Genomic DNA, 24,605 nt, shown 5'->3' with positions numbered 1-24,605 from the left:
GTCTCACAGCAGCCCCTCTGCCCTTCCCAGCTACCTATGCAAGTGGGAAGGGAATTGAGGACCAAGCTAGCTTCTGTAATGCAGCCAGGTTACTATAAAGCCTGCCTGAAATTGAAAGGGCTAAGCTTCTAAACCCCAACTTGAAGTTGGGGCTGTCTCAAACATAAATAAAACAAAATGTCCTGTGAATATCAGGGCTACACTACAGGCCATATGCAGCTATCTACCCATGGTTACAAATGGTCTTCAGTCACTGCTAACTTAAGAGTAGGTTCCTCAGTGCCTGGAAGAAGCTACTGCCCAGGCAGCCTCCCTTGATGGGGCAAATAAAGGAGGGAAGAGCCCCCACAGCAACAGGTCTGGGGACTCAGATTTATAAGAGATACTGGTTAACTTTTTCTGGTGTTCATTTTATTACTGTTAGCCCATAAGGTTTGAGTTGTGCTGTTTCTGCTCACCCCCCTCCTTTTTCCAGGCCAGAGAAGATGCCTGGAAACTAATTCAACAAGGGAAGGGGCTAGCCATAAAGCAACATGAGGACTTTTCTTCCCTCCTCATGGGCCTCCATCCCTGTCTCCATTAGTGCCAGAGCCTTTTTGCCTTAGCTGTAACAGCCCAAGATGAGCACATGGTTCTACCTCCTTTGTGCAAACTGTTATCAGCCATAGCACTTCTCATTAAGATAGGGCTGCCATAATTGTCCACTTTTACCAGGGACAAAATGTAGGACAAATTCAAGACCAAACTGTAGGGCAACTGCAGGACAAAACTCAGCTCAAAATGTAGGACATTTAAGGTCCACCATTTTTCTTCAATGTCCTACATTTTGGGCTGAGTTTTGTCCTGCAGTTGTCCTACAGTTTGGTCTTGAATTTGTTCCACATTTTGTCCCTGGTAAAAGTGGACAATTATGGCAACCCTACATTAAGAGCATAAGCTTTAACAATACAGAATCATTTAAATGCTAATAAACAGGGTGACTCAAGCAAGGAGAAGGCCTCTGGTCACTCAGCAAACTTCTAATGCTTACACGCATTGAGGATCTTTGGTAAAAACATCTTATATGAGGTGATAGATATATTGGATTAAGGTGACCAACCAAGCTCCACTAGTGGCAAAAGGGTTATGTTCCTGTTATAAAACACTGAACCTCAGTCAGCTAGCCTCAGGAGAAGTGGCTCTCCTCTCTTTCCCTTCTTTCATAGGAGAAATGTCTGCTAAAGGGAAGAAACTAAAAAATACTGTTTCTTCCATGAGATGGTTCTCAGTAATACAGGGCGGTAAGAAAAATTCTTATAAAAAACAAACAAACAAACAGCCTCCTCTCCATGGGGGGGGGAGAAACCCCCCCCCCTTAATCCATGAGTTGTTTTAAAACAATATAATCAGGTTTTTCTGCTAAGGGGTTGCTTCAAATACAAACATTGGCTTACCTTGTGAGATGTTTGTTTTCAGCATTGAAGGCGGAGACATCCTTCATAAGGGTTGGTTCCCTCTGTTCGCTCCAATCAGGTAGGACCTAGAATTCTGGGCGTGAACCCTGGGGAACCCATCCCCCTTGTTGCCCAGTCAGTGTAATAGCCAAGCAGAGGAATGTCCAATAACACTTTATCAATGGCTATCAAACAACAAAGGATGTAATATTAATTAAAAACAAACCTAGATCCTATAACAACTAACCCTTAAGTATATAACTGGTCCCCCCCAGTACCTGGAAACAATCCTCAGTCTCGGGAGGGCAGGATGTCTCCGCCTTCAATGCTGAAAACAAACATCTCACAAGGTAAGCCAATGTTTGTTTTTCCAACGGTGAAGGCAGAGCCATCCTTCATAAGGGACATACCAAAGCTCCCCTGAACTGAGGGGGAAACTGAGGTAATATCTGAATTACAAAATGGACTGAAGAATCTGTCTACCGAAAGAAGCCTCAGCCGATTGGAAGGTGTCAATACGGTAGTGACAGATAAATGTTGACAGAGAAGACCAAGTGGCTGCCCTACAAATATTGGACAACGGGGCGTTTGTGGCCAGGGCAGCAGACGTGGTGGCACTACGAGTGGAATGACCAGTGACCTTTCCCTGAAGAATTGTTTTTGAAATTGCATAACACTTGGAAATGCAAGAATGGATCAATCTTGACAATGTAGATGAAGAGACCTTTCTGTCCAGGTAAGTGTTGTTGAATGACACAAATAAATGATCTGATTTTTGCCAAGTCCTGGTGCGTTTGATATAAATGCGTAAGGCCATGCGTACATCTAGGGTATGCCATTATCTTCTCAGCTTATTTTTTCGGATCTGGAACAGAGGAGGGTAGGATAGCCTCCTGAGATCTATGAACAGTCGTATTAACCTTAGGCATAAAGGATGGATCTAGATAAAGCAAAACAGAGTCTTTCCTGAATATGCATAACTCTTCTCTGGTTGAAAGGGCTCCTAGTTCAGAGATCCTTTGGACCAAAGTGATAGCTGTGAGGAATAGAGTCTTCCAAGTCAGAAACTTTAGTTTGGCCATGTCTAGTGGTTCAAAGGGTGGCCTAGTCAGTGCCTGAAGAACAATGTGAAGATCCCAATTAGGATATCTGTGCATTGTAGGTGGTTTAATGAGAGCAGCTGCTCTCAAAAACTTTTTAACATAAATGTGGTTAGATAATCTGGATGATGATTTTGGTGGGAGTGACAACGCAATAGTGGAAACCTGTCACTTCAAGGTATTGGGTCTGAGCCCCTTATCGAGGCCATCTTGGAGGTATATGAGGAGAGTGTCAACTGACACTGTCGAGGGTGAAGTATTGTTGGAGGCGCACCAATCGGAAAAGGATCGATAGGAATATTCGTAAATCCTATGAGTAGAATCTCTATGAGACTGTCAACCACCTGGGGAGAAAGGCCATCTTTTATTAAGAGTCGCCTTTCAATTTTCACGCGTGACGGTTTAGCCACCCCGGATCTTACTTGACTTTGTGATAGGAGGTCTTTGTGTAGTGGAAGACAGAAGTGGTCCTGGGCCAGTTGAGATATCTCTGGAAAACACGCCCTTCCAGGCCAATGAGGAGCCACAAGAATGATTGATGACTTTTAGCTTCTTAGCTTTTGGAGGCATAATGATATCATTGCCGTCGGTGGAAATACATACAGAAGACCTCTTGGCCAAGGGGGTGGAGGGCATTGATCTGTTCTGCTCCCTGAGTCCTGAACCTTGAGAAGAACCTGGGGACTTGGTTGTGTATTGGAAATGCAAATAGGTCTATCAATGGCGTCTTGAACCTTTGAGTTATGAGGTTGAACGTTTTTGGGTGGAGGTGTCACTCCGCTTGGTTTATGTCTGACCTGTTCAACCAATCGGCCCTTGTGTTTAGTTTTCCTTTTATGTGTTCTGTCTTGATGGATAACAGGTTGACTTCTGCCCAATGAAGAATGGTTGTTTCCTTCATTAACGATAACGACCTGGTCCCGCCTTGTCGATTTATATGTGACATTGTTGTCATGTTGTCTGTGTGGACCAGGACTGTTATGTTTTTTTTTTTTAAGTGTTGAGTAAAGGCCAGAAGTGCCAGTCTTACGGCCCTCAGTTCGAGCCAGTTTATGCTGTGAGTTCTTTCAGACTGGTTCCATCATCCCTGAGCACCGAGATTGTCCAGGGTGGCCCCCCAGCCCCTCAGACTGGCATCGATTGTGATCAAGACTGGTGGAGGGGGTAGAAAAAGCATCCCCGTCGGATGTGATGAGATGTCCACCATGTCAGCGAGCGTTTGACTCTGTAGGGGACTGGACTCTGTTTGTAGATTCGGTGAGTTATGTATTTTTGGTATGGCAGAGTCAACCATTGTGACTTGCAGGAGTGAAAAACGAGCCCAAGGGATGCATTGAGATGCTGTACTCATTAGACCCTGAAGCCTCACTAGAAGGAGAAGGTCTGCCGAAGGACTTTTGTTTATGGACATGATGGTATCTTAAATTGTTTGATCATGTCTGGCAGATTTAGGTGTAATGTGGCAGGTTTAATCCACTCTTACCTGATATCTTTGTGAAGACAGCTCTGAAGAGTGTCTCTAGGACTGAAGGCCCAGGTCTAAGAAAAGTCACCTTTGCCCTGTGGCAAACCAAGACCGTTTGTTGTAGGCTAATTGGAGTGGAGGGGTGGCCTCGAAAATGTTATTTAAAAATCTTAACCACATTGTGTAGTAACGCTGCATAATGCTCAGTCAGAAGATGGAGTCCTTGCATCAGAGCCATCTTCATCTCTAAAGGCTCCCCACTGTCATATTTAGACAATACAGGAAAGTCGGGACCCTGTTTTCATTCTTCATTAGAGGAATGTATTACAGGAAATAACCTTTTTAAAAAATAAAAGATGGTAAGGTCTTTTTGTTATCCATAGGCCTGTTACAGACTGCCAAAATAAAACTGCTTCGGGTCTCTTTGGAGGTATGCTGTTTAAATGATGCATGCATCCTAAGAGTCCAGAAGCTGCACCAAAGCTGCACTCCAATGCTTAGACATGGAGTGTGGCTTTGGCGTGACCTCCGGACTCTTAGGACCCATGCATCATTTAAATAGCATACCTTCATAGAGACCCGAAGCAGCTTTATTTTGGCAGTCTGTAACAGGCCCTAGTCTTAGCCAAGAGACTTTATTTAAACAATTTGTCCCAGTAAGAGCTGGAAATGTCAAATTTTGTTTGTAATGGACATCTATGTGTCAGTTCTTTGGTCAAATCTGTCTTTGTAATGGAACTAAACCAGTTGTGGTCTTGGATTGTATTGAATCACATTTTGGCTAGTGTCTCCTGAAATAGCCACTATCTTAAACCATTTGTTAATGTTCTGGCAGAACTTTATTTTTTGACCTTAAGTGTTTTTGTTTGTTTGTTTTTAACAAGCGCTGTAGGCCACACATAGCTCTAGAAAAAATGAAAATAGGAGAGACAACTTTTATTGAGCATAAACTATGGCAACCACAAGTGGGATCTGTAGATTCCAATAACAAATTGAGGTGAGCTGTTACTATACACACACACACACACACACACACACACACACACAGAGCTATTAGATTTGGTCTCACAATAACAAGCTATGGAGGCCTTATGACCTTCATAAAATCTGTATGAAAATGGAGTACTTGGTGTTGAAGGTTTGGAGGAGGGAGGAACATCCTTCCCTTGAGGAAGATCAGGATCCTCCAGCTTTAATTGCACCGAGGTGTCATTAAACTCCAATATATTAATTGTCTTATACAATAATAACATAAATACAAATACAGTAATAATAAAAGATCATCAGACCCAAAAAGTCTAAGAGATTTCAGGAGCTTTCAGGAGCTACTGAAAGGCCCCCATTTGTGTGTGTGTGTGTGTGTGTGTGTATATATATATATATATATATAATTGAGATCACATTCCTCTTCTGAGGAATGAACTCCAGTTAATATTTTGTTTTGTTTTAACAGGCAGACTGTAGCAGAAGCAGCAGGCATTTGTTCTTTTGACTTGCTGTCTTTAATCAAAATGGCTGCCACACCTTAAGTTGTAGCTTTGCCTCTTTTGAAAAAGGAGAGCACAATAAATAAATTGTTTAGACAAATATCCCCAAAGGAGTGACTGAAACATCCAACTAGGCAAATCCTTTTGGTAACCCTCTCTGATCCCTTCAGTCCGAGTGAACCATGGAGGGATTTTGACCATTGTGCCTTAAGCACTCTCATGAATTCAGATGGGAAGGGCACCTCATCACTAGCCGGGGAAGGCTCAGGAAAGGAATCTTTTTTGCCCTTGGGAAGGTCAGTCTCCTCTTGGTGAGGAGTTGGTGGTTTTGTATCCAACTCAAGGACTTTAATGGCCTTCCTTCACAGAATAGGAAAATTGTCAGCACAGAAAAGTCTAGAAGATGAAGACGAAGAAGGCTCAACAACTTCATCATCAACAGACCACTCTCCTTCCTCTGATTCAGAGGCAGAAGTGGATTGGGATCTGGAAAGGGCCTCATCCTCAGAGGAGTGTCTCATTTTCTTAGACTTAGAGGACTTGACTCTAGATGGCACTCTAGGCTTGTGTTTAAGCTTAGAGTGAACAGGGCCAGCAACGGACAAAGTCTGTTTACCTCCCCTTTTTGATTTGAATTTGGCCGCCACAGAGGGTTTGGGCACAAATTTACCCTTTTCAGATAAGTGAATGGTGTCCCTGGATGGAGGTGAGGCAGGGGGGGAGGATGAGGACTCTCTGGCCCTGTTAGACTGCCCAGGAGGCCTGTCACCCTCGGAGTTGGAGTCCCTGGGAGGAACTAACAAGGGCTCTTTTAAAAGGCAAGCCTCCCTATTCGGGGAGGACAGGGAAGAAGAAATGGCTGTTGTCAGGGCAGGGCTAGCCAACTCTGGCGGGAGTGGTTGGAGTGAGACGCAGCCGCGCATTGCGGCGTTACTCACGTTCCTGGAGTCCTCCGTGCGAGCCGCTCCCTCCCAATATCGGGACAGGTCACAGCGGCCGGGCGCATTAGAGCGCGGAGACGAGGGATATCCCTCCTCTGGCCTCATGCTAGAAGTCCACGCCAGCTCTCTCTGTGCTGCAGGGGCCCTTGGCAGATGTCCAGAATTGCCGGACATCCCAGGGCTGTCCATCTCCTCCATTCCACGTCTAGCCTGCTCCACAGGAGAGAGGAAGATGGGGAAAGGAGAGGGAAATGGTTGTGTGTGGGTTTTTTTAAGTGAAGAGGAAGAAGAAGAAGAAGAAGAAGAAGAAGAAGGAGGAGGAGGAGGAGGAGGAACAGGAGGGAGTCTGGGAAAAGTGACCTGACGGAGCAAAGGCAGGAACTAGACTGGGCAACAAGGAGGATGGGTTCCCCAGGGTTCATGCCCAGAATTCTAGGTCCTACCTGATTGGAGCGAACAGAGGGAACCAACCCTTATGAAGGATGGCTCCGCCTTCACCACTCGAAAACCCATTCAGACATCTTACAGAGCCCTGAGGAGTCTGCCACAAAGATCACAATTACCTCTTACCTTGTCTAGATAGTTACATTTTAAATAAGAATGCCTGTTAATCCAGTGTCTCCCTTGCCTAATCATGGAATTAGTCTTATTTTACACAGGTTCACAGATGTTCCAGTAAAGAACTGCACATTGTTTTGAATTTTAAATAAGAATGCCTGCTGATGGGCTTGCCATTCAACTGCTCCCTGCCTTGGATAGGCCTATTCTAACAAGGTCTATCATGCATATGATGAATTGGGCTCAAGGCCATGAAGGTTCATGCTGCCAATCTCTTTCTTTTAGTGGTCTCAGGGTGCTACAAGATTCCTTTGCATACTGTTGGGCATGCTTTGATTATGATTTCCTGCATGGCAGGGGGTTGGACTTGATGGCCCTTGTGGTCTCATCCAGCTCCATGATTCTATGATTTTATTGTTATAAGGTTAGCTGCTGTGTCTTTCATGCCAAGGTCTGGTCCAAACAACACCATTGTCCACTGCCTTCTGAGGCTGGGAAAATGGACTTCCTAGTGCCTATGCCTTGTTTTCTGCCAGCACATGTACTCAGATTTAATATACCATACAGTTCCATATAGAGACTTACACCAGCCACCTATATGCCCACAGCTTGTGTGTGTGTGTGTGTGTGTGTGTGTGTGTGTATTAAAAAAAACAACCAGAAAAACAACAACACTAAATGGTGATTTTACTATTTTATACAGGAGACTCCATTTTACTAAGTCCCGAATCCAACTCCAGTACATATCAAGGGCCCAATATACTATTTAAAATTTAGGTTTGTTTTCCTTTGACAGATACTTTTTGTGGAGAAAATTCTCTCCTCGAAATTAGATACCAGAGGGCTATCTTCGCCAAGCCCTCTGTTCCCATTTCATGACTCCTTAATCAGCAGTTCATTCAGTCGGGAGACCCCTCAGCCTACAGGTTGATGATAGTCTGCTACATGGAGTTGGGCGATTTTTGAAGCCTCTAGACAAGTTCATCCTCAGATGAAATCAGACTTAATTCTGACCACAGGCCCTGTTAACACAGAGTGCATCTACGCTTCTGCATGGACTCACCAATGTCTGCGAGATAAAGGTTAATCCCGTGTCTCCCTTGCCTAATCATGGAATTAGTCTTATTTTACACAGGTTCACAGATGTTCCAGTAAAGAACTGCACATTGTTTTGAAATATTAGTTGGAGATCAGACATTAACATTTCTCGTTCAGAGTGGTAAGTCTTAATTGCTATGCGTGAAATCACCTTAATATCACCTTCATTGCTATAACCACTTGACGAGGTGATCAGTGATAGGCTGGAAGCTGCCATAGGTCCAGATTAGATCAGGTTCTATTCTGATTGATCACATAATCCACCATAATCCACCTTTTAGACAAGTTCTCATTGACTGCTTCAGGTTTTCAGTGGCTGACCTGCTACAGTCCATCCAAGATGACATTAAAAAGGGACTTAGACCCAACATGGTTATAAGGCAGGTGTCTGCCATCACATCGGTTCTGCTCCATAAGAGAGCAGCTAGAATGGCGTCCATCCTCACATTAAGAGGCTGTTGAGGGGAGTTTCCAACAGGGCCCAGCCCACCAGACATCGTTTTCCAACTTGGGACGTGAACACGGTCTTAAAGGCGCTGACGGTTGGGCTGATCTTTGGGAGGCCTTCCTCAAACACCTATCCCTCAAGGTCATCTTACTCACGGCCATTACCTCCTCCAGACGAGTGTCAGAGCTGGGGGCCCTGTCGGTACATAAATACTTGTGTATTTTAGGCCAGTCTCAATGTGCCTTCGTCCAGACCCTACCTTCGTGCCTAAGGTCAACTCAGCCTTTCAGGTGTCACAGGACATTCTCCTGCCTTCATTCTGCCCTGATCCTAAGAAGGACTTGGAAAAGACCTGGCACACATGGGATGTGCGCAGAGCCCTCAAAATCTACATCAAGAGGACTTCAACCTTAAGGTCATCTGAGATGTTGTTCATTTCCTTTCTCCCGGGCTCTTTGGGGTGCAAGGTATCTGCCTCGACTCTGAGTAGGTGGTTCAGGTCTTGTATTCAAGAGAGCTACTGAACTCTTGATCTCACTCCACCCGAGGGGGTGATGGCGCACTCAACCAGGAGTGCATTGACCTCTGCGGCCCTGGCCACTAGCGCCTCCCTGTCAGACATTTGCAGGGTGGCAACATGGAAGTCTCATTCAACCTTCATAAGACATTACAAACTGGACGTGTCTCAGTCCGCTGAGGCGTCATTTGTAAGGAGGGTTCTCCAACAGATTGTGTCGGGGGCCACAGTCTCCTAGCAGCACTTCCCTGCCAGTTCGAGAAGGCTTTTGTAAATCCCAGAATACAGGAGGTTAGGACCCTGTCTGCTGGGAAAACTAACATTGGTACTTACCAGTGATATGTTCATTTCCAGCAGACAAGGATCCTAACATCCTGCCCACTCGGGTGCTGTCTGAGGCCTCCGACCCTGACTGTTGGTGGACCTGCCTTGTTCTTCTTGTTGCTGTATTGGTTTTTCTGAGTTCTTTTTTTGTTCTTGGACTAGTTGTTTCTAAGGTGTTCTAGTTAACCCTTAGCTGATGTTACTAAAGTTCAGTTCCTTGGTTTACCTTACTAGTCACTTGGCTTGCTATTGACTGAGGCCCAGGGGGGTTAGCTCCTCCCTATATAGGGGCCGGTCTTTTGTTTATTGTCCCTGCCTACAGGAGCGAATAGGAGGAGCTTAACCCAGAATACAGGATGTTAGGACCCTTGTCTGCTGGAAATGAACGTATCACAGGTAAGTACCAACGTTCGTGTTTGTTTGTTTGTTTTTAACAAGCGCTGTAGGCCACACATAGCTCCAGAAAAAATGGAAATAGCAGAGACAATTTTAATTGAGCATAAACTCTAGCAACCACATGTGGGATCTGTTGATTCCCATGACAAATTGAAGTGAGCTGTAACCATACACACACACACACACACACACACACATATATTAACAGCCATTGGATTAGGTCTCACAATAACAATCTATGGAGGCCTTATGACCTTCATAAAATCTGTATGAAATGCAGTATTTGATGTCAAAGGCCCTGACTTGGAGGAAAATACTTCCTTTAAGGAAGATCAGAATCATCAAGCTTCAGTTGGTCAGAGTTGTCATTAAACTCCAATATATTAATTGTCTTATACAATAATACCATAAAAACAAATACAATAATAATGAAATATTATCAGACCCCCCAAAATCTGAGAGATTTTAGGAGCTTTCAGGAGCTACTGAAAGGCCCTCATTTTTATTTTTATTTGATTGTTATTTATTTATTTATTGAGATCACATTCCTCTTCTGAGGAATGAACTTGTTAATATTTTGTTTTGTTTCAACAGAGGCAGACTGGAGCAGAAGCATCAGCCCTTTGTTCTTTTGACTTGGTGTCTTTAACCAAAATGGACGCCACAACTTAAGTTGCAGCTTTGCCTCTTATTTTAAAAAAGGAAGCACAATAAATTAATTGTTTAGACAAATTCCCCCAAAGGAGTGATTGAAACATCCAACTAGGGGATGATGCACCTGGCAAATTCTTTTGGTAACCCTCTCTGATCCCTTCAGTCCGAGTGGATCATGGAGGAAGGGGAGGAGGAGGAGGCAGTTGGTTTTGGAGGGAAACTCTCCATTTGCACTTCTGTGCTGAGGTCTCCTTTAAACTGGCAATGCAAGCCAGAAACTCTTTTAAAACTGGCAATGCAAGCCAGAGACAAACTCTCCATTTGCACTTCTGTGCTGAGGTCTCCTTTAAACTAGCAATGCAAGCCAGAAACTCTTTTAAAACTGGCAATGCAAGCCAGAAACAAACTCTCCAGTCATACTTTTGAGGTAACTAAAATCTCTTTGAAAACTGGCAATGTAAGCCAGAAACAAACTTCTGAGGTAAATTTTAACCCACAAACATAGGATTAGAAGTAGGATCATCACTCACCTCTTGAAGTCTGCCTCCTCTCTCTCTCACTGCCTAAACCTCTTGCCAGGTTGATATCTGCAGTGGGGCGCAATCTGGCCAAGGACAGGTGGTTCTTCCTCCTCCAGCAGTGCCAAGGTCCTCTCAGGTTGTCCATCTCACCGCCCAAACCCCTTCTGGGGCTGGTGACTGCGGTGTGGTGCCTTTTGGTTAAGGACACAGAATATTCTCTCCTCCACCATGCCAATCCCTTTCAGGATGTCCATCTCACTGTGCAGACCCCTTCCCGGGGTTGGAGATTGTAGAGGGATGCATCTGGTCCAGGACAGAGGGAGCTCCCTCCTCCGGCCATGCCTGGACTCTCTGGCCTTTCAGACCCTTCAGCCAGATGTGGCTGACCTGACTTCTTCTTTAATGCTGGAGTTGGGCCTAGTTGCCTCACAGCACAGCAGCTTCTGAACTGTCTCTCCCTGTCTGGCTTTGCTTCAGCCATTAGAAAGACAAAAGGATAGAGCAAGACTAAAGAAACATTGCTGTTTTTGTAGGTAGTTGTCAAGGCAGGAGAGAACAGACCATGAATATAAGAAGAATAGAAGAAGTATTAGAAGAAATATTAAAGTCTTAAAGAAAGAGGAAAAACACAGCCTACTCGGAGCAAGGCAGGAAAAAGACTGAGGGATCGTGGGGGTTGCTCCCTCTGGTGGCATTGACTCCTTCAAGTCTGTTTTTCCTGCCTATTTCACAGTAAGAGATGGAATCAACCCACGTTGTAGGATATTTCTACCTCCATTGTTAGAAAATGGGTGACCTTGGGCAAGTCACACTCTCTCAGCCTCAGAGGAAGACCAATGGCCAGCTGGAAGATGCAAAACAAACACACACACACACATCTACATGATGGAAATTGCATTCATTCTGGGCCATGAAACCCACTGCACGGGAACTTTGGGCAGCAGACACTCTCTCAGCCTCAGAGGAAGACAATGGGCAAAGTGGAAGGACACCTGAAGGCAAGGAAACCCTGGGAATAGGGTCACTAGACATGAGTTCAAGTCATGAAGCACACCCCCAACCCGCAAGTCATACTCTCTCAGCTTCAAAGGATGGCAATGGCAAACCCCCTTCAGCCAAACTTACAAAGAAACTCCTGTGCCAGTGTTGCCTTGGGGTCCCCAGAAAGGAATTGAAGGCACACAACACTCCCCCCAAATTTGGGAGGAAAAGGAGGAGGAAGGCTTAGAGGAAGGGCCAGAGGAGGAGGAGGAGGAAGGCTTAGAGGAAGGGCAAGAGGAAGAGGAGGAGGAAGGCTTAGAGGAAGGGCAAGAGGAGGAGGAGGAGGAGGAGGAGGAAGGCTTAGAGGAAGGGCCTGAGGAAGAGGAGGAGGAAGGCTTAGAAGAAGGGCCATAGGAGGAGGAGGAGGAAGGCTTGGAGGAAGGGCCTGAGGAAGAGGAGGAGGAAGGCTTGGAGGAAGGGCCTGAGGAGGAAGGCTTAGAGGAAGGGCCTGAGGAAGAGGAGGAAGGCTTAGAGGAAGGGCCGGAGGAGGAGGAGGAGGAGGAGGAAGGCTTAGAGGAAGGGCATGAGGAGGAGGAGGAAGGCTTAGAGGGAATGACCTGAGGAAGAGAAGGAGGAGGAGGAAGGCTTGGAGGAAGGGCCTGAGGAGGAGGAGGAGGAAGGCTCAGAGGAAGGGCCTGAGGAAGAGGAGGAGGAAGGCTTGGAGGAAGGGCGTGAGGAGGAGGAGGAGGAGGAGGAGGAGGAGGAGGAGGAGGAGGAAGGCTTAGAGGAAAAGCCTGAGGAAGAGGAGGAGGAGGTGTCACAAACTGCTGGGTCAACAACCTGTGTCAGAGAACTCCTTGGCATATAACCCAAGACTGGATTATGGCAGAGTATAACTGGCAAATTCAGAAACGTGGTTCACAGCCCTCAGTAGAGATAACAGCAATTGGATGTCTTCGAGGAACTGAAGGAATGCAGGAATCTCCGGGGATTCTCAGCAACTGATGCCAGACTAACGACCAGACAAGCCAAGTCTCCTGAAGTGCTATCTTTATTTACAGAGTGCTATCCAAATCACCAACACTATAATACAGATCACATGAATACCAACTCCTACTACAACCCACAAGCAATCACTGGAAGCCCCTGAGTTTATATAGCCTTCAGACCACGTGGTCTCCCAAACTCAGTCACTTCCTGTCCCACAGTGTAAAGTGTCCCACTGTGCAATACAGACAGATGTTTCATCATCCAGGCATAGGTGCACACAGGCACCAAAGTGTCCTTGAGCCTATGAGCATCAGCTGTGCTTGATCAGCCTTGTCCTTCCCAGTGCTAGATGCCCATGGTCAGACACACACACATCTAAGCATTTCCCAGTGTGCCGACTTTAACCCCTGAGAGGAGGAGGGGGAGAAGGCTTAGAGGAAGGTTCTGAGGAGGAGGAGGAGGCCATTTTGTGTTCCAGTGGCCATTTTGTGTTCCGGTGGCTATTTTGTGTTCCGGTGGCCATTTTGTGCTGCTTGTGACTGTGGGGAATAATGTTCCAGAACCTTCTCTGAGCATCAGTTGAACAGAGGCTCCTCTTTCTCTCCTGAGGCTCGAGTCAGAAGGAGGCCAGGCTCCTTGGGCCAAAAGGAAGGAAGTGTGTCTCTTTATGTGTCTCTTTTCTGAGAGGGTTTTCTTATTACACAGCTCTTCTCCATCTGGGGAGCATGGGTTTTGAAAGGGATCAGAAATGGGGAGCATAGTTTTAATACAAGCCTTATTATTATTATTTACAAACACTGGGCTTTGGCTTCTAAGAGGAGGCTTGTCCCCCAAACAAGGCCAAAAGTAGCTCCTTTGGGAGGTTTTAAAAGTCTCCCCAGTTTCCTTATTAATAGATTTTCAGGCAAGAAGGAAGGAGACAGACCAGAATAATTCATATTACCAAGAATAAAACAAACAAACATACAAACAAACAACAACAGGAAGAATAAGGATTGGAGACTAAAACAAACTACTTTTTTAAAAAAGGAAAAGCATTATTAGGTGGGGAAAAACAAGAATTGGGTGCTTCTACCTTTTTACAACCGACTCAGGCTGTATCTGCACTGCAGAAATAATCCACTTCTAAAGTGTGTTAACTCTCCTGGTTTCATCCTATGGAATCCTGGGATTTGTAGTTTGTTTTGGCATGAGAGCTCTCTGGCAGAGAAGGCTAAGTATCCCAAAGGTAAACTCCCAGGATTCCATAGTACTGAGTGGTTAAAGTGGTTTCCAAGTGCCTTATTTGTATAATGCAGATGCAGCCTTCTTGGGAAAGGGGCTGATGATGGGGAAAAGCACTGGGGAACTCTGGAGGTTTCAGCAGATTATTTATTTATTTATTTATTTATGATGCACTCATTTCACATCTATCTACGGGGACATAACCAAGGCCCTCTCCAATTCCCCATCCCCTAATCCTCCACCACTCTAAGAAGGCATGGAGTATCTGTTGTGTAGGGAATGTGTAGTGAATCTATGCTAGGTCTGGGGAGCTTTGTTTGGTGCAGATGGAGGAAGGGGATGCCCACCTCTGCATCAGTCCAAAGGAGGCATATGTCACCAACAGGATGCTGTTCTCTGTTTTGAGTGCTGCAGGGTTTCTTGCCAAGCCAATCCTAACCCTGGTCCCTTTTCTCAGGAACGTCATCTTGGCCTCCTTGTACACGGCTTTGGGCCTCTCTTTCTGGAAGTGACCCAAGTGCAGGGTCACCAGGACCCCCTGCCCACCTGATGGCCGACACAGAGGCCAAACAGAGGGAGTTGGGCTCCAACAGAAAGAGGCTGCCAAGGTACAACAACTCTTCGGTGAGACACTATCCTATTAGCTTCATCTGTGTCACTGGTGGGCAAATTTATGAAAGGAAGCAAATAAAACACTGTCCGAGTTTAGCAAGACAGTCCTGGTTAATCCTCTGTCACTCCACTTTTTCAGGGGCTTTTAAAAATGTCCCAGTTGCTCTCTCCTCCTCCCACTTTTCCCCGTCTCAGCTCAATTCAGTTCCTGAGTGCAACTGAGTTAACAGCCCATCAACTCAAATGTGGGGAGAGGAGAGTTAAAAGGAGATAGGATATGGCCCTTCCCAGGAGGCTGAAGCAGAAGCAAACTGCTGTGCCCTTCCTAGCTTGTGTGATCTACCTCATAAACAACTTTGGCCATCTTCACTGCCTTCTGGGTTGCTTGTCCACATGTGTCTTGCTTTTCCCATCTATGAAATGTTGGGGGCTATGGGAGAACATCTCTGGATCTAAATATGGGGTGGGCCGAGTGGCCCTCAAGCCCAGAGTGATCCCCAGAACTGTTATTGAAAATGACGTTTGCCTCTGAAATGTGGCAAGAAATGTCTAAATGTATCATAATTCTTTGGTGGCTAAATGTACTGTATGTTTTGGGATAATCAGTATCCTAATCCATCTTCAATATCCCAGCCGTGGCCTAAATTATATTGTTTATTATATTGCAAATTATATTGAAAAGATTCAAGACAAACTGATCTCACAGGCAGTAGCTTTTTTCTGGCTGACAGAATTTAAAGTTTATTTCCTGGACTGAATTCTAAAGTGATCAAAGAATATTTGGATGCACCATGTGCTTCCCTCACCTTTTTTTGCTTAATGACTCTCTGTAAGAGGGCTATTTTCTGTTTCAGGTGACCTTTGCGGATGTGGCTGTATATTTCACCGAAGAGGAATGGAAACTGCTGTCGAAGAAGCAGAGACTTATGTACAATTACATAATGATGGAGAATTATGAAAATGTGGCCTCTGAGAGTAAGGAACAGGAATCCACTAGCATTATAGAATCATAGAGTTGGAATAGACCACAAGGGCCATCCAGTTCAACCCACTTCTGCCATGCAGGAATATACATTCCAAGCACAATCCAGCCTCTGTTTAAAGACCTCCAAAGAAGAGAACTCCACCAAACTCTAAGGAAGTATATCCCACTGTCGAAGAGCTCTTACTGTCCCAAAGTTCCTCCTAATGTTTAGGTGGAACCTCTTTCTCTGTGACATGCATCCATTGTGGTGTCTCCTTTTCTTTGTAGCAGCAGAAAGCAAGCTTGCTCCATCCTCAATACGACCCTTTCCAATATTTAAACATGGATATCATATTCACTGTTAATTTTCTTTTCTCCAGGGTAAACATACCCAGCTCTCTAAGCCGCTCCTCATAGGACTTGATGGTTTCCAGATCCTTCACCACTTTGGTTCCCCTCCTCTGGGCATGTTCCAACTTGTCAACATCCTTTTCGAATTCTGGGGCCCAGAACTGGACACAGGATTATTCCAAGTGAGGCCTGACCAAAGCTGAACAGAGTGGCACTATAACTTCCCTTGATCTAGAAACTATAGTATTGATGCAGCCTAGAATCACATTGGCCTTTTTAGCTGCCGCATCACACTATTGGCCCATGTTCAACTTGTGGTCTACTAGGAGTCCTAGATCCCTTTCAAGCATAGTTTAATTGTGATAGCAACATCCTGTAGAATATTTGAATTGGTAGTTTAGTGAGGCACTATTGCTCTCCACTTTATAAGGATTCTAAATACCCCATTGTAAACTGCCAATTGTCAGAAGCAGCTTTTGTGGTTCATCCAGAATGGTATTGGGGTTTAGGGGGGAATTGTTAGTAGTTTAAATGCTTGTACTTTTAAGTAGTTGGTAAGGATAGTGGGGCCTAGAACGGCTTGGAGAAAGGAAGCAGTTCTGGAGGCTCTTAACTGACTGGTTTGTGAGCTTTGGGTGGCAGACATGCCCCCGGGGGTAGATGCGGATGTGAACGGTGGAAGAAGAAGAAGGCAAGAGGTACCTTGGCAGCCAGGCTGTTTAGAGGCTGAAGGGGGAGGAAAAGGGAGGAGTGTGAAGGCAGTTAATGACAGAGGGGAAAGGTTTTGACGCTTCAGAGACTGCTTAGACGTGTTAATGGACACTTCTGCCTGAGTTTCTCAATAAACCTTTTCGTACAAGCAAAGGACTTTTTAATTCTGAAACTTAGTTCTGCCCCCAGATATCGCACCAATTCTAGGATTTTGTGGGAAGAAAGCATGGAGATTAATGCATTTCTCACCGAAATGGTACTCAGCACATCTCTGAGTATATTTCTTACCTTTTTTGGCCCTCTTCCGGACTTTTCAGGCTCTGGAGAGGCTTCTTGGAGAAAAGTTCTCCCTTGGCCCTGCAATGGCTCAGAGAGGGCCCAATAGTGAAAAAATGGCCTCCACTTCCCCAAAGGGATGCATGGGATACTGAGGGGCCAAACATTATTCCTATTTTAAGGCAATACAATGTGGGGGTGCCCCTGAGATCCCCTGGGGTCCAGTGTGACCCCCGCAATCACCAACAGTAGCCCATCCTTGTCTTAGAGATGTCTTAAGGCTGTTTTAAGGCTTCTCTCTGGCACTAGACCCTCTCCAAAATTGGAGTCCAGGTCCCAATCCCCCTTGCTCTGCCTTTCCCAATGAGATATTTGTATATTGATTATCCTGCCTTTCTCAACAAATGAGCTTCAGAGTGTCCCTTTTATGCATCACATAAATGGGTGTGTGTCTGTGATAGAGAGAAGGAGGGAATGTGAAAAACAGAAAGGCAAGAAAGAGATGGTGAAGGTGAAATGCTGAAGCACTGCAGATCGGCAGGAGGGAAGTTTGGAGAGTGGAGGAAGAAAGGGAAGGGGATCAGGCTTAGGGGAGGGGGATGAAATGCACAGATATAGGATGGGGGACACCTGGCTGACTGAAACTATGTGAGAAAGGGATCTAGGAGTCCAAGTAGGCCACAAGTTGAACATGAGTCAACAGTGCGATGCGGCACCTGACAAGGCCAATGCGATTTTAGGCTGCATCAATAGAAGTACAGTAGAGTATCAATTATCCGACTCTCGGTAATCCGGCATTCCGGATTATCCAACGTCGGATAGGCCAGTGGGCGTGGTTTGGAGCCCTTGCCATGCCCCCAGCCGGAAAGGGTCCAAGCAAATTTTTTTTGCAACTTGAAGCATACATTGCCTTCCTTTCCTCCTCCTCCAATTCTTCTTCGGCCCTCGGACCTCCCTTCCATCCAGGTGCCAGGCTTGGTCCTTCCTTGGCTGGAAGGAAGACCTGGAAGGAAGAGAGCTCTGAGGGCAGCTTTTCAGTCAGTGGGCCCCAGAGCCCCCTCCAGGAATGGGGACTCCGGAGTGCTGCCCTTGGAGCTCCCTTCCATCCAGGTGCCAGGCTTAAGCCTCCCTTGGCTGGAAGGAAGACCTTGAAGGAAGAGAGCTCTGAGGGCAGTGCTGCCAAGTGCTCATTCCTGGAGGTGCTCTGGGGCCTGGCTGGGTGTGCAGGGAGCCTCAGCAGGTCTGGAACTGAAATGGACCATGAGGTCATCCAGCCGGGCCCCAGAGCTCCCTCCAGGAATGAACACTTGGCAGCGCTGCCCTCAGAGCTCTCTTCCTTCCAGGTCCCTTCCTTCCAGCAAAGGAGACCCAAACCTGGCACCTGGCTGGAAGGCAGCTCCGACGGCAGCACTTCTGAGTTCCCATTCCTGGAGGGGGCTCTGCAGCCCAGCTGGATGACCTCGCGGTCCATTTCGGCTCCAGACCCGCTGAGGCTTTCCTGCTTACCCAGCCAGGCCTCAGAGCACCTCCAGGAATGAGCACTTGGCTGCGCTGCCCTCAGAGCTCTCTTCCTTCCAGGTCTTCCTTCCAGCCAAGAGAGGCTTAAGCCTGGCACCTGAATGGAAGGGAGCTCTGAGGGCCCTGCTCCTGAGTCCCCATGCCCTCGGAGCTCCCTTCCATCCAGGTGTATAGTATCTAGATCAAGGGAAGTATTAGTGCCACTCTATTCTGCCTTGGTCAGGCCCCTCCTGGAATACTGCATCCAGTTCTGCGCACCACAATTAAAAAAGGATGTTGAGAAACCGGAGCGTGTCCAAAGGAGGGAAACTAAAATGGGGAATGGTCTGGAAACCATGAAGCCCTATGAGGAATGACTGAGGGAGTTGGGAATATTTAGCCTGGAGAAGAGATGGTTAATATGATAGACCTGTTTAAATATTTGGAGGGATGTCATATTGAGGAGGGAGCTAGCTTGTTTTCTGCTGCTCCAGAGACTAGAATGCGGAGCAATGGTTGCAAATTACAGGAAAAGAGATTCCACCTCAATATTAGGAGGAACTTCCTGACAGTAAGGGCTGTTTGACAGTGGAACAAACTCCATCGGAGATTTTTGTGGAGTCCCTTAAAGGTTTTTAAACAGAGGCTGGATGGCCATCTGTTGGGGATGCTTTGATTCCTGTGTGGCAGAATGGGGTTGGACTTGATGGCCCTTGTGGTCTCTTCCATTTCTATGATTCTATTATTCTAGACCTCTGGGAGCCAGGAGGGGAAGGCAGGAGCAAAGCCAGGATTGCCTACTTCTGTGTGGGGAGGAAGGGACCTCTGGGAAGGGGCAGGAGAGGGGCCTTGGGGATTGGGAGGCAGCCACCAACCTGACAGATTTTAATAATAATAATAATAATAATAATAATAAGCTTGATTTGTATGTACCCGCCTCTCCCAACGGATTGAGGCAGTTTTATAACCGTAAAATAGCTACCAAACAACAATAGCATCCAATTTACACACAGTAAAACAACAAGTGGCCTAAAACTCAATTTGGGCCAAATAAAAAACATTGTTTAAAATGCACAATTGTGATCAGAAGTGGGATTTTTCCTTAAGTTCTTTACAAGAGGTAACAAAGGTTGGAGTGGTGAATAGTGTAAGGCTTTGCTAATGGTAATATATTACATTGATGGATCTTGATTCCAATTGCTGAGGGTCCAGAATGGGGAGAGAAGTCAGTAACTGCTATAGCAAGTGGGGCTGGGGAGTGTGATGAGGTGTTTAGAAATGTAAACCAACGGAGTGTCTGTTCGCAACTGGACTGACGCGGAAGAACAGCGAGTTGGGACTGATATTTATACTGAAATTGTTGCTTGGGGGCAGAAACCGAGCATTCAAAAACGTTTAAATTGCTTTAGAATGTTTCCTTGGTGGGGGAAAACTTGTCTGAAACTGAAATAAATGCAATGGGTGCTTGGTGAAATACTTCAGCCAAACAGGATTGTCCCACCAGCTCTTAGGTCCTTCTTGGCGCTGAATTCTGGTCCCATTCACAAGTCAATGTATAGCACAGTCTTGAAGGTGACACTCCCAGAGCTCAACAATAACACAGCAGAGTACAGAATCAAATCTCCAGATATAGGTATTAGCAATGCATTGACCAGTTTCCACACTTAAAAATAACTCACACACAATTTATTTCCTCCAAGTCCTTGGAGGTTCTTTATCTTGAGTTGCAATATAAAACAAATATTTACCAGCTCTCCTCTCTGCCTTCCATCCACTTCACAATCTCTTCTAAACCCAACTCGAACACACATCAATCCGCATGTGAGCTGTATACTGTATTAGTTGTGAGTCATCTCCTGGTGCCACACAGCATGAAGCATCCTCTGCAGTTAGCTTGCATCATGCCATATGTTGTGACTCTGCACTCTATGGCAGTCTCACAGGAAATTATGCCACTTTTCAATTAAAATAGTTTTACATATATTCAATGGAATATTTTTCAAATGCCTGACTATCTGCTTCTACTGATTTCCTCATGGCAGTTCCCCTTCAATCTGTTCTTTGGTAGCTCCGATGAGTAAGGATACAATCATTATATGGATTTGGGGGCATACAGAACACGGTCATGCTCAGGTCACTAACACCAACTTTATTAATTTAATCTAAAATAGGGAGGGGGTAACGTGGGGCTAAATCTTGGGGTAACTCTCTCTTAACGTTGAGATTCAGTATTATCTGTCATTGTCCTCCTTTACAGAAGAATTTGTCAGCCAAGAGAGAGTCCACACAAGAAAGAAGTCACATAAATGCCAGCATTGTGGGAAATGTTTTTCTTCAAAGTCATACCAAGTGACACATCAGAGAGTCCACACAGGAGAGAAGCCATACAAATGCCAGCATTGTGGGAAATGTTTTTCTTCCAAGTCACACCTAGTGAGACATCAGAGAGTCCATACAGGAGAGAAGCCATACAAATGCCAGCATTGTGGGAAATGTTTTTCTTTGAAGTCAGACCTAGTGAGACATCAGAGAACCCACACAGGAGAGAAGCCATACAAATGCCAGCATTGTGGGAAATGTTTTTCTTGGAAGGCAAACCTAGTGGAACATCAGAGAGTCCACACAGGAGAGAAGCCATACAAATGCCAACATTGTGGGAAATGTTTTTCTTTGAAGTCAGACCTAGTGATACATCAGAGAGTCCACACAGGAGAGAAGCCATACAAATGCCAGCATTGTGGGAAATGTTTTTCTTCAAAGTCACACCTAGTGAGACATCAGAGAGGCCACACAGGAGAGAAGCCATACAGATGCCATAATTGTGGGAAATGTTTTTCTTTGAAGTCAGACCTAGTGCGACATCAGAGAGTCCACACAGGAGAGAAGCCTTATAAATGCCAGCATTGTGGGAAATGTTTTCCTCGGAAGTCAAACCTAGTGGAACATCAGAGAGTCCACACAGGAGAGAAGCCATACAAATGCCATAATTGTGGGAAATGTTTTTCTTTGAAGTCAGACCTAGTGCGACATCAGAGAGTCCACACAGGAGAGAAGCCTTATAAATGCCAGCATTGTGGGAAATGTTTTCCTCGGAAGTCAAACCTAGTGGAACACCAGAGAGTCCACACAGGAGAGAAGCCACACAAATCCCAGAAATAAACTAACATTATATTTGTCAAGTAGCAATACAAAGGTGATAAGAAAAGGCCCTTGTGATTTTTTGTGTTAGATTTGTCTGTCAATATGTCTGTTTATGTTTTAAAGTTTTATTTTGTTAAGTTTAGGTTTTAATTGCTATTCGTAGACCATTGCTTCAATTTATAAATTTGAGTGGGGATTATGGGTTGTGGAATAGATTAGCTAGATAGAGGGGTAGGATTTTTTGTGGTGGTTAGAATAGTTATAGGAATGATAGCTTTTGCAAAGTGTGGGATGTTGGCTGAAGAAAGTTGGGGGCAGGTATTAACAGAATGGGCTAGTTTCTGGGAAAGGCAAAGGGAGCCTTGTTACCTGTGGGGCATAGACTGTGGGAATTGGAGGTGGGGGCTAGGTTTGGAAGAAGGTGATGTTTAAGTTTTGGGGCTTTAATGTATTCTTTTGCTTGGGGAGGGCAGTTCTGACTTAAACGCTGAATTTCTGATTATGTGTTCTTAATAAAGTTCTTTGTTGTTTCAACATACTGGACTCATTGATGTAAAGAAGTACTGTATTTGCACAAAATTTACCCTTTCTTCTCTCTTCAGTCCTCAGCTCCATTCCCAGACATAAGAACAGCAGAGGCAAACACACACACACACACACACACACTGAGAGAGACAGAGCTATATGTACAAAGCAGAGCCTTCCCAGCCTTTCCCTCCTGAGTCCAGCTCCGCAGTTTGGGCTCCATTCTGGAAGGAAGGAAAAAAGGCCGTAGTCCTTCCCTTCTTCCAAAGGCCTACAGTGGAATAAGCAGCAGCAGCAGCAGCAGCAAGGGCCTTACAATCCCTGCACATGCTCAGGAGGGGTCTTTGGGCCATCTGCGCATGCACACTCTCAGCCCCTGAAGCTGCTGCCCTCGCAGTCTGAGGGAAGTGGGGAGAGCCCTTGTTAATTTGGGGGAATGGCTGGGGGGGGTCTTCTGGTGGGGGTTGGGTTGTTGTAAGAAGGAAGGAAACCCAGATCTCTCCCCCCAAGTAGGGTTGCCATTTCACGGTGGTGGGCGGGACTTTCCTGCCCCCTGGGGGGCGTGCCCGGTCCCGTCCCGCCCCCGCCCCCGCCCCCGGGTGGCTGCCCAACTCTGAGCTCCCAGGGCTGCTGCCTGCCTTCTATAGAGTGATGCCTGTGAAGCATGCCTGCAGCAGCAGCAGGAGGACTGAAACCAGCAGGGGCGGGGTCTGCTGCACTGCCCTGCCTCTATTGGCCAGCCCTCTGCTTCCTTATTTGGGCAACATCCAAGCAGGGAGGAATTTACACTCAGGCAAGCTGCTTCCCCCTTTCTCTTTCCCCTCCTTCTCTTCTTCTTGTTACTCCGGTTTTTTTCTTCTCCTCCTCTTCCCCTCCTCTTCCTCCTCTCCTTTTTCTTCCTTTCTTCCCCCTCCTCATCTTCTTTTTCTCTTTCTTCCTCTCTCTAAGCCCCCCTCCTCTTCTTCTCAGGGGTCCAGGGCTTCTCAAGGCTTTGCCCCCATTAGAAAAGAAAAAAGGCTTTGGATCTGTCCCATAAATCCCTCCTAAGTTGAGACATACCTGGGAAAAAGAGGGGGCGAGGGGTTTGGGGGGGTTGGAGGGAGCAAGGAAAAGGAGGAAGGGGGGAATTGCTAAGAAGGCTTGGGAGTGGGAAATGTAGTTTTCAAAGGCACAAAGGACTGCCTGTGATCTTTAAATGCTATGCCTGCTTGGCAGTGGGAAATGTTCTTGTAGAATTGGCGGGGGGGTGTTTGGCCAGAAAGAGAAGTACATTTCAGCCTTCTGTCTAGGAATAATGCCAAAATGTCCTCCATTTTGAGCATGCCTAAGAAACATGCATTTATATTAACATTTTTAAAAAAATTATCAATTTTTTCATGTGTCCTCCATTTTTTATAAAAACGTGTCCTACATTTGAAAATGTGGCCCTACATTTGTCCTACATTTGTCCCAGTTTGGAGGTCCTGCCTTATGGCAACCCTATCCTCAGTTGAACCGAGACACTCCTCTTTGTCTCCCTGAGGCTGAAAAGGATGACCAGGTTCCTTGGGCCAAAAGGAAGGAAGTGTGACCCTCCATTTTGGGGCAAAGGAAGGAAGGAAGGAAGGAAGGAAGGAAGGAAGGAAGGGGCCTGTGAGGTCTGAGGAAGGACAGGCAGGGACTCAGGGCCAATGGAGAGGCTGGGCTTTGGGGGCTGGGAGAGAGAGGTGGGGAAAGAAACCCTCCCTTTGATCCCTAGCTGGGGAGGGTCCCACCGGTCCTTGCCTCCCCCTTTGGGAAAGGAGACCCCCTCAGCCCCCTGGACTCACTCCTGCCACTCATTCCTAGGGCTGGGACTCAGAGGAGTTTCCTAGGCATTGCCACCTTCTGCCCTCCATGGCCATTGGCACTGACCTTTTCCCATTGCCTTCCCTCCCTCAGCCCTTGGACCTCCTCCTCCTTCGCACTCAGAGCAACCCTTCTCTACGGCTGAGGAGACGGCCTCTGACCCAGGGAAGCTCTGGCCATAAAGGACTGCAGAAGAGGCCTTTCTGGGGCTGCAGGAATCAGGGTCTTTGTATTGAAGGTAGGCCTTTATTCCTGGAGCTGAAAGTGGACCTTTTTCAAAATGTTTCAGTCCAGGATTGTGTGGAAAGGTTGCAGCTGAGAGAGTGAGCCATTGGGAAAATGAGAAACCACCAGGCCAGACAGCCTCACCCAGCAGAACCCTTTATTCTCCAGTGTTGCTCCAGGTGGAATCAGGCTACAACTGGCCATTCACTGACACAGGTCCTACCATAGAATTGTGGAAGCAATCCCGCATGGCCATTCCATGCCTAGTGAGAGTGTTGGGTGTGAGGGATTGAAGAAGCATCCAGCTGTGTTTATGTAGTGAAAACCAGAATGAAGACA

At 46.1% G+C, this 24,605-nt stretch overlaps 1 protein-coding gene and 1 long non-coding RNA gene across 4 annotated transcripts in view; both read left to right on the top strand.

Moving 5' to 3' along the window:
• The window catches only part of LOC149286396 (uncharacterized), a 32,557-nt gene extending 20,293 nt beyond the window's left edge, over nucleotides 1-12,264 (top strand). The window contains exon 3 of the long non-coding RNA XR_016277603.1: nucleotides 10,362-12,264. This is a non-coding gene — a long non-coding RNA (uncharacterized LOC149286396). The remainder of the gene's footprint in view (nucleotides 1-10,361) is intronic.
• Nucleotides 12,265-12,727: 463 nt separating this feature from the next.
• LOC149286395 (uncharacterized) lies at nucleotides 12,728-24,219 on the top strand. Of its 3 annotated transcripts, XM_089494126.1 has the most exons (4): nucleotides 12,728-14,761; nucleotides 15,604-15,724; nucleotides 20,806-21,741; nucleotides 24,135-24,219. In XM_089494126.1, exons 1-3 carry the CDS (start codon nucleotides 14,687-14,689, stop codon nucleotides 21,705-21,707), a joined length of 1,098 nt encoding a protein of 365 aa, XP_089350252.1. In that variant the 5' UTR covers nucleotides 12,728-14,686; the 3' UTR covers nucleotides 21,708-21,741; nucleotides 24,135-24,219. The 3 variants fall into 3 exon arrangements, with proteins under 3 accessions (XP_089350252.1, XP_089350253.1, XP_089350251.1); XM_089494127.1 differs by lacking the exon at nucleotides 24,135-24,219 and having other exon boundaries at nucleotides 12,728-14,745; nucleotides 20,806-22,197; XM_089494125.1 differs by lacking the exon at nucleotides 24,135-24,219 and having other exon boundaries at nucleotides 20,806-22,197.
• Nucleotides 24,220-24,605: the final 386 nt, after the last annotated feature.

Source organism: Sceloporus occidentalis, unplaced genomic scaffold, assembly GCF_023333645.1.
Source record: "Sceloporus occidentalis isolate IW3139 unplaced genomic scaffold, rSceOcc1.0.p SCAF_69, whole genome shotgun sequence".
In the NCBI taxonomy this organism is placed as follows: Eukaryota; Metazoa; Chordata; class Lepidosauria; order Squamata; family Phrynosomatidae; genus Sceloporus; species Sceloporus occidentalis.
The sequence above is the reverse complement of the archived record's forward strand: the minus strand, read 5'-3'. Positions and strand labels throughout refer to the sequence as shown.